Here is a 13,925-nt window from a genome sequence, read left to right as displayed (position 1 = left end):
GATGCCTGTAAAGATGGTCACCAGCTCTGTGCAATGGATATAAAGTTGCAGACAAAACATACCCCAGCTTCAACTCTTCCACTTTCTTATCAGAAAGACAAAGGAGGTCCCCGTGACCTGTCCATGACTTTTACTAAAACACCTGTGACTAAAACGTAGTCTTTAACTATAGGGCAGCACTTCATAGGTGGAGAAAGATTGCTGGCCATGACATAAATAATTTGTGATTGATCCTATGGTATACACTTGTCTTCCTGTAAAACTAAAAGAGGATTTTTTTCCTTGTATTAAGTTCTGGAAGTTTCACCTCTGCTCTGAATCAGATTTCTACACTGTTATAAACCTCAACTTTACTATTTCAGACAAACTATTTCCATTAAACATAGCTGTCTTTAAAGCCTCTCTTAATATAATGTTTATATTTTCAAATAGTAAACAGCTGAAAAACAATACTATTGGAAGTGTATTAAATAAAATCTTTTAAAGTTTTATGCTGGTAAAGTAGCACTGTAATACATATACCTCAAGAACTGTATGGTAGACTCCCTTTACTACAAAACTCCTTCCTGATTTTTAAATGTTTCACATGAAATGTAATAAATTACGATTTGCAAATCAAATAGCTTGTCTATAATCCATTTAAGGTTATGGTAATTACCTGAATTTGTAAGTATCTGCTGAACAGGAGTAACACCAGCAGGCAAAGCCAAGGTAGCTGCTGTGGCAGCTGCACTCTGAAAGATAAGAGACCTGTTTTTAACAGCCAGCATTACTGCCAATGCTTTGCATCACAACACACTAGCTGAGGATTAAAGAATAAGCATCTGTTGTGGTGAAGTAGGACAAATGTACACAATCACCATAGCTTCTATGGATAAACAACATTTACTCATAAGCAAGTTTCTGTGATGTTAAAAGGAAGATGACTAATAGTATAAAATGCATATATTAGCTATCATAGAAGCGAAATCTTTCTGATTTCTATTTGCCTGCTTTGATGGTCTCCCTTCATTCTACGTGCATCACAAGTCAACTCAATTCTGCTTTATTTCCAAGTTTGCCAGAAAAGCTCTGGGAATAAGTTTTGTTCATCTGTGCTCCCTCTGCTGGCCAGCTGTTGAGTAGCGGAGCTCTACACCCAGCTCTCCAAGTTAAAGTTAACCAGCCTCTCTGAATATGTTATCTGATTAATAGAAGAGAAAAAAACTCAAGGCTTAAAGTTAACTGTTCAAATCCTGGAATAATGCCAATATCCAGGGTAAAAGAAAGTAAGTTCCTACGAGTTTCCTAAGGAACATCTGAGACAACATATAATCATCTGATAACTGACACCATACTCAATGAATATAATCAATTATTTCTGTTTTCTAGACAAGATCATGTTGTAGAATACAATAAATAGGTCATGCGTGATCTTTTCCTGGATCATCTATGCTAAGTTTAAGCTAAAATCAGTGGCACCTAACTTTTTTTTGGGGGGGGGGGGGCACAAGAGCCCTCCCACTTTTCACTGGGGCACACCATGCCCCTTTCCCCTCTTCTTCCCCCCGAGGCCCTACCCCCCCCACCAGGCCAGCGTGGAGCCCTGCCCGGGAGCCCAGGCAGCTGTGGTGGACGCTCCACCTGCTCGGAGTGTGGGAGGGCTGAGAGCAGCCCCCAGCCTGCATCCCCACTCCCTGCCCAGCCAAGCACAGGTGGAGGATCCACGACTCGCACCAGTAAGAGCCGTGTGGGCGACTGTGAGGAGCCACGGCGTGGACCCAGGGCAGGTGGAGAGTCTGCCACGGCTCCCCACAGCTGCCTGCCCAGCTCTTATCATGGCCGGGTTACGGCTCCGAGGGCCTCCCCCCACCAGCCAAAGCTGGGTATGGGAGAGCTGCGTGGGCAGCTGTGGGGAGCCTGGGTGCTTCCACCTGCCCTGGGTGGGGAACCTGGGGGGTGGAGACACAGGCAGGGGGCTGCCTACCCCCCCACACCCTGGATGGCGGGGAGGGCTCACTGGCCCTGCTCTGGCTTGGCCGGGGAGGGTGGGAATCAGGTTCCTGACCCCCCACTTTTGGGAGGGCTCCGGCACCCGTGGCTAAAATATTGTGAAGTAAAATGTACAGAATCACTGAACTTTGAGAACTCTGATTTTTTTTTTTTTTTTTTTAAATAAACCAAAAGAGTTTGGATATTTGCTCAGGTAAGAAACATTCCACAAAAATAAAAGCAACAGAGAAGTACTGGGATAAAGTTTAAGCAGTACAATCTTTTCTTGATGCCAAGAAAATTCTTGGAATGGATTGCAATGAAATGCAACCTAGCACTGAAAGGTAAGTTCTGCAAGTGACTCTGGATTTTAAGTTATTTTTATTGCATCTAAAAGACAACCTGATTTGTAGAAAACTATGGACAAATTTGTTGTTATTCTTTAAGACTCTCTAAAACCAGAATTATTCCTCAACACAACAGGCCCTGGTGGCTAGAGAGAGGCTTTATTTTAGGAGGCTGAATGACTACATTGGTGCAGAGTTAGCTAGCCTTGGGATACAGCAAAGAAGCAAGTCAATGGCTAAAGGCATCAGCCCTGAGGAAGCTGAACTCAGATGATTGTCTGCATAAAGAATTAAGGCCTGAGAGCCTGCATCAATACCTTGTGTTCACTATTTTTAACAACTTAAACAAGCAACACAGGTGTTTGTTATACTAGATTTGATTTTACTGTGAAGCCACACAGTAATATAAAAACTAAACAGAACACACACAGTTGTCATAACAAATTCATGACAGACACCTCTTGACCATTTAAACAAAAAGGACCAAAAAGATATTAAGAACATTTGGGGATTATTTCAAAGTTTAAACTAAGTGACCAAAGTGTATTCTGGGCCAAACGCGAAGATGTTTGTGAAAGTCATGCTTAATGTCTGCAAATTAACACATGGGTCCACCTTGGTTTGAACTGTAAATCGACCTCAAATGAATGATTTTAGTCCATATGATCCCAGTCTCTCATCTTAGTACAAAAAATAAACATTAAAAAATGACATCAGAACTAATTTCACCCATGCTGACTGTCAAAAACAGTTCCAACTAGCAGTCAAATGTCACTCCAAATCAAACTTTGGGCAGTTTGACAATTCTACCAAGCCCTACTATAGGTTTAAGTTTAAGCAGAATGTTAGTAGTAATACCTGAAATGCTGGAGGATACTATTGCATTTTTCATGTTGATGAAAAATTAAAATGCAAAATGGATTTAAATTTTACTATTGGGTAAAATGCACATTTCTTGTTTTATGCAGTGTAGTTATAGCCGTGTCGGTCCCAGGATAGTAGAGACACAAGAAGTTGGTCCAATAAAAGATATTACCTCACCAACCTTGTGTCTCTGTTTCTGGTTGGTAAGGAATCAGATCTCCCTTTACTGGCAGACTGATGTAATCGTTAATCAGAACCTCCCGGAGGGTGACACTGAGTAGAAGCAGGCTAGTGCTTTTCTGCTGTCCCTTTACCCCATATCTTCTGACATATAGGGGAAAGGACACTACTAAATCATGTTCTGATTTTTTCTTGCCTTTAAAATAAACAAGCTGTGTCTGCTTGATCCATTCTCAGTACAGATTTAAGAGTTTTCTTTAGTCAAACATTTCTTTTAGAGAGCCCTAATTGGACAGATTCCTTAAAGTAGTTTTGTTTGGTTTTTTTTTTAAAAAAGCTTCAGGCGGCACGCTAAGAAGAGCACATGTTTAAATAGCTACATAAACTTTCTTTTTACAGTACAGTATTGGGCTCAACTGAATGAGAACTAGAGAAGAAACTCAGCAGGGTAAACAGGCAAAATCCGGTTTCTGCTGCTATTCAGTGGAATTTACAAGGAAAGTGAGGCAGAAGTCAGTTTTAGTTTTCATTCAGCCTTTGGTTGTATCATGCTGTTTAGTCAGTGCATCTAGGATTTTGAAGAGAAGATCAGCAAACTATCTGACAGACAATGAGCAAATGAATTGCTGCTGCCTTAATTGTGCAACTTTATTTATTGTGCTTTTAAATTTACATCAAACTCTGGATGGCTATTCTTTAGTATGGAGTTCTAAATCTAAATAAATAACTGAATTTAACTTGCACAGATTGTGTTTTGGTTGTCTTGGGCTGCAAGAGAATAGGTTTTTCCTCTAGCCTAAACTTGATGTCAAGCAAGAGAGACAAAGTTAGACTACAAAGACAAAATTGTAAGGAATAGATAAATGGTTAGGATGAAAAGTTGTGAATTTACTTTTGCAATAACAAATGAGTTGAAATAAATAATGACCAGAAAGGCAGATTCAAACTCCTGTACAGTCAGTATCATTATTTTTATGAGTTTATTATTTATAATATTTGAGGAATGTCATTCTTCATCTGGTAAATACAACATAAGACTTGCACCAGGGTAACAGTATTTTCCACATGTGAAGTCATTCCCTCCTGGGATTGTTGTCATACAGATTTGTATCAGTATTAGCTGATCCTCAAAAAATCTTAGTCTAACCCAGAGATATTCAGACAGACTCGCAAATCGCAAGTGTCTCTTTAATGTCTCCCCTGTGGCTCTTTGCAGCACATGATATTAAAACACTGTGTAATTTAATTATTAACCAATCAGGATGCTTTGACTATGTTATTAACCAACTGCAGTTGATAAAATAAAAATACCTTTTCAGTCATTTTGCTGTGAGTATATATTACACACAACCAAATTCACTCTAAATATTTCCCGTCATACTGTTTAAATATGTATAGCACTATAATAAATGAAACAATGAATTCACACTACTATGGTTTTTTGGGGTAATGTCAATTGCAAGCCCTGGATAAATAGCTCATGTGTTATCAGCCTAGCAATCAGTGAGAGAGGAGCCATCTTCTGCCAGTATCTCTTGGTTTGTTTTTTTGGCATTTGAGATGACTCATATCAGACTTTTACCTTCACTATTTAAATACATTACAGCACTGTATAAAGTTCTAATTCTGAGTCTTACCATGCCTGATGCATTCATGTGCTGTATCAGCTTTGAATCTGGCACAATAACCTGCTGCTGAGGTGCTACAAACAAAAGAAACAAAACATCAATTCTATATGATCTGGACCAAAGTTACAGGAAGGAGGTAAGGGACTAGCAATTCAAAGCATGTGGTTGTACCAGCTGTTCTTTACATTGAAATGTCTGCAGTCCACAGATATGCATGTTTCTACTGTAGTGATGACCTACATTAGAATCCCGGGAAGGTGACATGGCAATCCTAACTGGATCCATAGTGATTTGACCTCAGCAACTTCCTTTAGCTTCCCTGTTCTTTGACACTGCTGCTTAAACCAAACCTTGTTTCAGGTATTGAAATAAAAGGGTATAACTCTGCAAATTTCAAGGAACATGAGGTCTGCTGAAACCATAGAGAGTTTCATGTAGGCACATTAGAGAATCAGTCTGACCTTGCTGGGATGCAGGAATAAGGACTTGTTGTGTCTGGGATTGCTGCTGCACAGTCTGCTGTGGTTGTGGATGATGATGATGATGGTGGTGATGATGCTGCTGCTGCTGCTGCTGCTGAACCTGCAACAAAAGTTGCTGTTCTTCTGAATGAAACCCATCTACAGCCTTGGACTGCATCAGCTTGTTCTCCCACAGCTGTATTTGAGAGAAAGAAAACGTGTTATCAATAGGTGTCATTTTAAAATTGTAGGATTGGAATTATTACAAATAATGCAATTCAAATTGGTCCTTATTTATCCTGTACATTCTACTTTGTCACAAAATCTTTGGGCATATGTAGGTTGGGTATATGCCCCTCTCCTGAGGCATCACACAGCAACAGAAGAAATAATAGTCCAAGGGAATTATAATTCTAAATTTAACTTTCATGGACATTCCTTTCTTCTCCCACAGGTGAAAGATCATCCTTATAACCACGGTGGATTTGATTTAAATCAAATCAAGTCAGGAAGACTTGATTTAATCATGGATTCCTACATAAAAGTGCATTCTTGTTGGTTGTTATAACCTTAATACATATTCTTCACAACTCAGAGGTAGATGTAGGTTTCATTTTTAGAAGGTACACACTATACATTTTTAAAGTCATTAATTTTGAAAACTTTTCAGATTAGTTTTACAGCTATATCAGAAAATGAATGATTGTTTGGTTATTTCATTTACTAAAGGTAACTGAAGCAGATATTTATGAAGTCATTGGGAGGTGAACTATCTCCAATTCAACAGATTAATCATTAATATTTGGAGGATTTTCTTGCCATGCTGTATTAGGAGGAGAACATCACCAGACAGACATTTAAAATTGTTTTATTTAACAAAAACAATGTTATGTATTCTGAATTTTTTTCTTCAACAGCAGACATATAATATTTTAACAAAACAAGCGTATGAATTTTTGAATTTAGTTAAACATTCAAGTTTTTTTTTAAATCAGGTTTGTTTTTGTTAAAATTGTTTTTAACTAAAATAGTTAAATGAATTTTTTTAAAAACAAAAACAAAAAATAAATCGACTGTCAGCCAGGTCAACACGAGAAACTTAAAATATTGGCTTCAGCAGCTAACCCAGTCGTCTTCACCTTCATTTTCCTGTTTGTTCATAATCTGGAAAAGAAAAACAAGCTTTCCTGCCTTTTCAGGTCCCAAGCGATTTCTCAATTTGGAATTAATTAGTCCAAAGGAAGAAAATAGACCTCTACCCCGATATAACGGTGTCCTCGGGAGCCAAAAAAAAATCTTACTGCGTTATAGGTGAAACCGTGTTATATCGAACTTACTTTGATCCACCGGAGTGCGCAGCCCCGCCCCCCAGAGCGCTGCTTTACCGCATTATATCCGAATGTGTTATATCAGGTTGTGTTATATCAGGGTAGAGGTGTATTCTTTCTACACTGGCAGAAGAAGCTACTGCTGTTAAAAGTGAGATTATCGCTTCAAGAGTCTCTGAATCCAAGTGCTTAAGTGACTTCCACCATTTCACTGATGTGATTTTCTTTAAAACATCAGCAGCAAACATACATTTCTTGAATGGTTTCTATTCCCAAACTGGGTCTCTTTTACAGCCTGCTGCCATTATAGGTTTTCCCTTCTAGTGAGAGAATGGTATGGTAGATCTCAAATCAATGAAAGTTACCCTCAGAAAGACCTCAAGACTTCTGGAATATGCTGCTCAAACAGTTTCACTTTTGTTTCTACTGCCTGTCCCTCCCTTCTCAAAATTATCTCCAGACTTCTTCTCCTTGTCCAGATCTATTCCGCCCCAACAATCTATTCATTGAACTTTTTGAAACTTTTCACTTTTAGAGAGAGGTAAGGGATTGACTTTGTGTAAACAAATTTGCAGAGGGACAACAGGGTTGAGATCTGTTATTTCTCACCTCTATATATTATTTATTTATTTAAAAACATTTTTGCTGTTAACAAGCATGTTACCTCTGGGGAGACAAATCCACAGTTTGAGAACTGCAAAACTAAGCATCTCTGATGGTATCTTCTAGACTGAGCACTGAGTCCCATTGGGTAGATAGAAAGATTAACCTAAATAATCTATACAGAAGCCCCTGGAACCCCATAAAATTGGGTCTCTAAACCATGAACTACGGGAACTCATTTACAAAACTTTTCTTACACATTACATGAATATATTGTCTCATACTATAGAATTAGAATTTATAATCCCTATTCCATGATGAGATATCTTTGAGCTATAATGTATCTTAATTAAAGCTATCTTTAGATAGGTTTTTCCCTCAAAGCATTTTATCAAAAAAAATCCAATTTACATAAAAAAATCAGATTTTTTTTATTTTTTTTTTTAAAATCATTGATTTTTATCACTCTGCTTATAACTCCACATATAGGAAGCAGGGAAGCAGAGATAAAGTGGTAGCTCCTATCCTTCAGTTCCCACCCCCTCGACCTCCATTTTAGTTTCCTCTCACCAGAAGCATGCAGTCTTCACCACAGGTATCAACATTTTTCATTCTAGAATTTCTGAAGATAAAAAGAGTCAAGGAAGATCCATTATCTTCTCCAGAAGCTCCCATTAGCACAGGGGAACCCTGGTTTTATATAGCAATTTAATTGTTTCTATCACCATAGTATCTAAGCTTTGTGTCTCAGACCTCTTGTTCTACCATCCCCTGCTTTTCACTGTTTCCTCCAATTTTGCTGTCCTTTTCTCTGTTTTGATGTTTCAGGGCTTGTCTTGTTCAGGAAAGTACTTGAGAAGCATCAAGAAAAGCATCAGACAAAATATCCTTTATTCTGGTAGCAACCCCATGTCACAATTTTGGTTCACGGGACACAGTTTGCATTCTGGTGAAGTGATGGTCCCTCAGCCTCTCCTCCTCAGATGTGTACAATGCAATTTATCCCATGCCATGTCAGAAAATGGGACATTTTTGCAAAGCAAAAGTCATTAGATTTGGAAAAGAGGAGCACTCTACAATGAAACTCTTCAGCTTACAAAGAGAAGAGAGAAAAGAAAAGCATCCGCTATTCAGGATGAATTAAAAAAAGATTATAATAAATATTTGGATTTTTGTATTTAAATTAAATACAGATTTATTTTTAAATAAACCTATTTAATATTAAATTTGAAGTTATGACCACTTATTAGGCTTAAACTTACTATAATTTATTAAAATAATTAAAATTAATTAAAAAATTCAAGCATTACATGTTTGTTGCCAAGCTTTTTAGAAAAGTCAAACCCCAGAACTTGGGGAAGTCACTGGCTAAGCAGCTGGAACCAGAGTATGTTATGTGTTAACCCAACTTTTCACAGTGATAGCCTTTTCTGAAGGTGCAGAGAGAATATCTTCTCCATTTCAGTTTATTCAACTAGTTCAATTCAGTGACTAGTTCATTCAAAGTTAAGAAACAAAATGGGAATTAAAAAAGCAGGAAAGCCTGTGTTCCTCTGCCAATCTATGAATAAAAACTCAATATGAGTGGATGAGATCAACTAGCTCTAAACTCTTGAAAGACATGGTATTAATTTGAATTTTCATCCAAATATAGCTTGACATAAATCACAAATAAAAATTAATAATCTAGTATTTTACAAATGCATCATTCACATTTTCTAACATAATAAAATATGAAAAAACTAAATCTGAATAAATGTAAGATGAGCTATATATAACTGTAAATAAATGTGCATAGATACAGTGTATTCTCCTGGTTAGCAAAAAGAAGCACCAAATTTAGCTTACAGAGTATATTTAGTTGCAAATCAACATGCTTTATTGGTTACCAACCATTAAGAATCAAATTTTCTTTAGGAAAAGAACCAAAAAGAGTAAATCAAGATTTAAATTTATTATTTAACTCATTCCCATTTGCTGATTTAAATCATAATTAAAATCTGCAATTTCAATAATTCAGATTTAAATCAATTCACCTGACCCCTAACTGAACCATCATGGGAAACTTTGCCTCTTGGCTAGAGGACAATAAACACATGACCTTAACTTTTTAAAGGACTTAGATCCTTAAAATCCACACAAAGCCCACATTGAAACATGATCCCTGTTATAAACTTGATATAAGCTGAGGTGCAACAAATACAGCAAAGTGCATAATGGGGGAAGGTGGAGAAAAGAGCAAATTCACTGTACATTTAAGATGTACTTAGGAAGATTATACCATACATAGCAGCATCTCAACTCATATATCAAGGGGATGAGTGCATTGCTTAGATAATGAAAATTCACTATTTTTTACTACATGGAGCAGTAAGCACTGTGTCATAGGCTGGTTAGTACGTTATGGAGCTGTAAATACTTACTGTTTTGAGTTCCAAAAGGACTTGTTCATCTACTCCTTCATCCAGAAAAACTTCTCGGACATCATTGATGACATCTTCAATTACGGACCTGTACAGTTTAGGCTTTAAAAAGTTATTAGTAAGGGTTGCTTGTTTCGTAAGAGACTTAATATTCTAGTATTAACGTAACTAAACAGATTTTTAAAAAAACTCCTCCGAAGAAATGCTTTCAAAAGGCCAGATACCATAACAACCCTTGAAGCCAGTCTCACTAGAAAGGCCAAAGATGGACAGAGCAAAGAGATGAACTACTCTCTCTTGCCCTCAAAGGTGTTACCGCCAATTCAAGGCTGAGGCACATTGGCAGGTCAATGGGAGGAAGTCCACACTACCACTAAGTGCCCTGGCCTCTTTTCATTTACAGAATGAGTACATCAGGCTCCAAACCAGCACGTTTATGAGTGCTAACTTCTCCTAATTTTTTAAAGATACATTTAGGATTTAGACACTTTTGTTTATTTGCAACATCTACTCAGCACAGTACTGTAAACACGTTATATTAGCTACTAGAGAGGATCCCTGTCAAGGTATCCAACACTACTACATAGTTTTGATTAATATTGGTCAGCTAGGAATTATTTTAAGTGATCAATGTTCAAACACACAAGAAAAAACTCCATATGCATGCTAAAGGCTAGCAGATGAGACAGTATGTATAAAAGAACTTCTACTGCATTTACTGTTCTTTAAAAACAAAGGGGAAAAGTGTTTTGAAAAACAGACTCCAATACTTTTAGTTCATAACAAAGATCAAATACAAAGAAAAATTTTAAGATATATACTATGTTTGGTCACTTAAGATATGCAGGGGAAAAACTAGCAAAAGCTGTAGTGAAGTTTTACAGCATGTTTCTTTACAACAAATGCATCATTCACCTATGAAGATCTAGTTTCAAATTATATTCAGTCTCAAGCGACATAAGTGATCTAGTAAATCCCTCTCTGTCCATATCACAAAACTTCCACATATACAGATTTTTGCTTTGCGGATGTCTAGTAATGGAGACAGGAATGGTGCAACTCAAAATTAAGTGGATATGGGAAAAGTTGCAGAGGAAGATTCTTCACCTAATCTCTTAAGGTGCTGCACCAGTGTCATTCTATCAACACCTAACTCTATCTTAAATTTCAAAGATATTTTTGCCATCAATTTATCACTTTTCAATATTAAAATATATTGCTATAAACCAAGTAGCTGAAAAATGACAATCCACCATTCTGTTACTCCTATCTCTGCATAAAGGGTTTCATCTGAAATACTGGGATAAGCTTGTCTTGTATTGCCCTGGGAGACCCAATTTATAGCAAATGAGTTTAAAGCTCAATATTCTATCTCTGATACAGGCAATATGCACCAAAGCACCTTCTAAAGTCATCTTCTCTACTTTTTTTTTTTTTTTTAGGTTTAAAAGCCTTGTGTACTTATATGTTAGCCTTCAGCAAAGTATTAGTTAAATGTACGTATGCACATGAATGTTTGAAACAAGCCTTGAAAACTGTAGATAACTGTACAGCATTAGTACTTTAGTTCTAAGCAGTGTACAATTTAAAACAAGAAAAAAATGTCAAGCAGTGTTAATGGGATCTTGTGTTTACTTTGAGACTCAGTTCATAACAGATGGAAAGCAAGACATTCCATTTAATAATAATAAAAAATTAGAGATAGTTTACTGCAGTAAACTAACTGGACTCACCTTACCACAATCTGAGATGTGCTACTTGATCTATTCTGCACATCATTACTAAGTGTATTAGAGGTGTCACTTTTTGGAAAATGACACTGGCACACTCCTGCAAACAGTTATACACATGTATAACTTTAAGCACATGAATAATTCCACTAAAGTCAATAGGACTACTGACACACTTGAAGTTAAAACATATGTAACTGGTTGCAGAACTGGGGCCTAAATATCTTGTTCAGAGTGGACAAAATGAATAGCTGGTCCTATCAACAAAATACTTTAAATGAGCTCTGGTGATGACAACAAGAAAGGCCTAATATTTTAACCAGCATTTTCTCCCTCTCCCTGAGCTTAGTCCCCTAACAAGTCTGAAGAAATTTATAAATATAACCTTTGTAATGTTATGTGCTAAAACATCAATGCTCAGATATAGCCAGCAACTTCATAGCCCAATCCCTACTTGGGAATGTTTTAATATATATTTTCTTCCTTTACCATAAAGAATAGTTTTTGAAGAGTTCTCTTAGGTTTTCCCCTGTATATTTTGTCATGCCCTTGACACATTAATTTTTCAACATTGTATTAATGATTCAGAAAAATATTCTGGACTCATCAGGGGTGTTCCCCCTACATACACCCATAAGTAATGGAACTAGGTGTGCTGGTGGTGCTGCCGCACCCCCACCCTGAAGTAGTAAAAACAACCCAAATACGTGGTTTCTGCCTTCAGCACCCCCACTATAAAAATTGTTCCAGTGCCACTGCATATACCCTGTTAACTGTCCAGCTCAGAAGAATTAATTCCCTCTACAGCAGCAGTGATTGTTTTAAGAGCTGTCCATACTGGGGCATTCAGGAACACCAAAGTGTTCCCTTCAATACTTTAAACCTAAAGAGCAGGATATCCAGCACAGCCTCAACTTCTGACCTATACAGAGAAGCATCAAATATGAATTTAATTTCAAATCAGCATTGTGTATGAAAATTAACAAGTTACTTTTAGCAAATACATCTATAGAGTTCTTAATTTTGATTTGTGTACGTACACATGATTTAAATTCCCAGATTTGAATTACATCTGAAAATTCCTTCCAAATACTGCTTGCTCACTCAGAAGTCAATCCTGAATATCATATTACTGAACAGACCTGGACAGAATTTTACTCATCTGGAACCCTTTCTAATCTTTTTTGAATTTTCATGCTCAGTCAAAAAGATAATGGAAACATAACATTTGAACAGAAACCTGTTTCCTTTCAGTTGCTCTTTCCAGTTCAGGTCCCAAATGTGATAGGAGTTTGTAAAGAACTTCTCTCATGCACATCCTTTTCTTTGACTATAGATGTTAGGCAGAATGCCAACTATAAAGATGCATGCATTCTCAAGAGAGGACCTAAGTTACATAAATTGACTAGTATGTATAAAAAGGAAGAGATGATTATAAAACTCACAAAAATGTATCTTTACCTCAAAATCAATGATCTGACTACTTTACCATAGTAATTTGCTGGAACAGCCAGCTGCCACAGCATTATTCATTATTTTTATTGGGGTAACTAATGATTTAGACCAGGGGTTGGCAACCTTTCAGAAGTGGTGTGCCGAGTCTTCATTTATTCACTCTAATTTAAGGTTTTGTGTGCCAGTAATACATTTTAACGTTTTTAGAAGGTCTCTTTCTATAAGTCTATAATATATAACTAAACTATTGTTGTATGTAAAATAAATACGGTTGCCTACCCCTGATTTAGACATACAAGTCCCACTGCTTGACAAAGTTTGAGAAATACAGACAATAAAGGAACATGGCTTGCAACAGAAACTTATAAGTTGGCAATTAAAATTAGAATGCTTTCACCCACTTTGTATTAATGGAAGTACCTCCCTTCTAAGGGTACGTCTACACTTACCGGAGGGTCCGGCGGCAGGCAATCGATGTTCTGGGATCGATTTATCGCGTCTGGTTTAGACACGATAAATCGATCCTGGAAGTGCTCGCCGTCGATGAGTACTCCAGCTCGGCGAGAGGAGTACGCGGCATCGACGGGGGAGCCTGCCTGCCGTGTCTGGACCCGCGGTAAGTTCGGACTAAGGTACTTCGAATTCAGCTACGTTATTAACGTAGCTGAATTTGCGTACCTTAGTCCGAAGTGGGGGCTTAGTGGGGACCAGGCCTAACTTCTGTACTATAATGAATCTCAGCCATTTATAGGTGAATGCAGACCCAAAACACAAGAATGATAAACAAGTGTTTAACAAGCTCTGTCCTAATTGCTACATACAGATTAAGAAAAACTAACACCAATCAGATTTTCTCATTTACTTGTTTGGATATGAGAACTGATGATATAACCAACAACTTTATATGACGGTTTACGAACTAGTGCTCCCTCTGC

General features: G+C 37.3%; 1 protein-coding gene across 2 annotated transcripts in view; it reads right to left on the bottom strand.

Moving 5' to 3' along the window:
• GTF2A1 (general transcription factor IIA subunit 1) overlaps nucleotides 1-9,887 on the bottom strand; it is a 29,233-nt gene extending 19,346 nt beyond the window's left edge. The window contains exons 1-4 of one of the 2 annotated variants that reach the window (XM_065404318.1): nucleotides 9,806-9,887; nucleotides 5,452-5,647; nucleotides 5,000-5,064; nucleotides 659-734 (exon numbers count right to left, since the gene is read on the bottom strand). In XM_065404318.1, coding sequence (XP_065260390.1) covers nucleotides 659-734; nucleotides 5,000-5,064; nucleotides 5,452-5,629 — 319 coding nt within the window. In that variant the 5' untranslated portion in view covers nucleotides 5,630-5,647; nucleotides 9,806-9,887. Of the gene's footprint in view, nucleotides 1-658; nucleotides 735-4,999; nucleotides 5,065-5,451; nucleotides 5,690-9,805 lie in introns of those variants that run through there. The other variant, XM_065404317.1, reaches the window with a different exon arrangement.
• Nucleotides 9,888-13,925: the final 4,038 nt, after the last annotated feature.

The sequence above is a fragment of the Emys orbicularis genome, chromosome 4 (assembly GCF_028017835.1).
Source record: "Emys orbicularis isolate rEmyOrb1 chromosome 4, rEmyOrb1.hap1, whole genome shotgun sequence".
NCBI classification, from domain to species: Eukaryota; Metazoa; Chordata; order Testudines; family Emydidae; genus Emys; species Emys orbicularis.
Note: the sequence above shows the minus strand (reverse complement) of the source record. Positions and strands in the feature narration are given on the sequence as shown.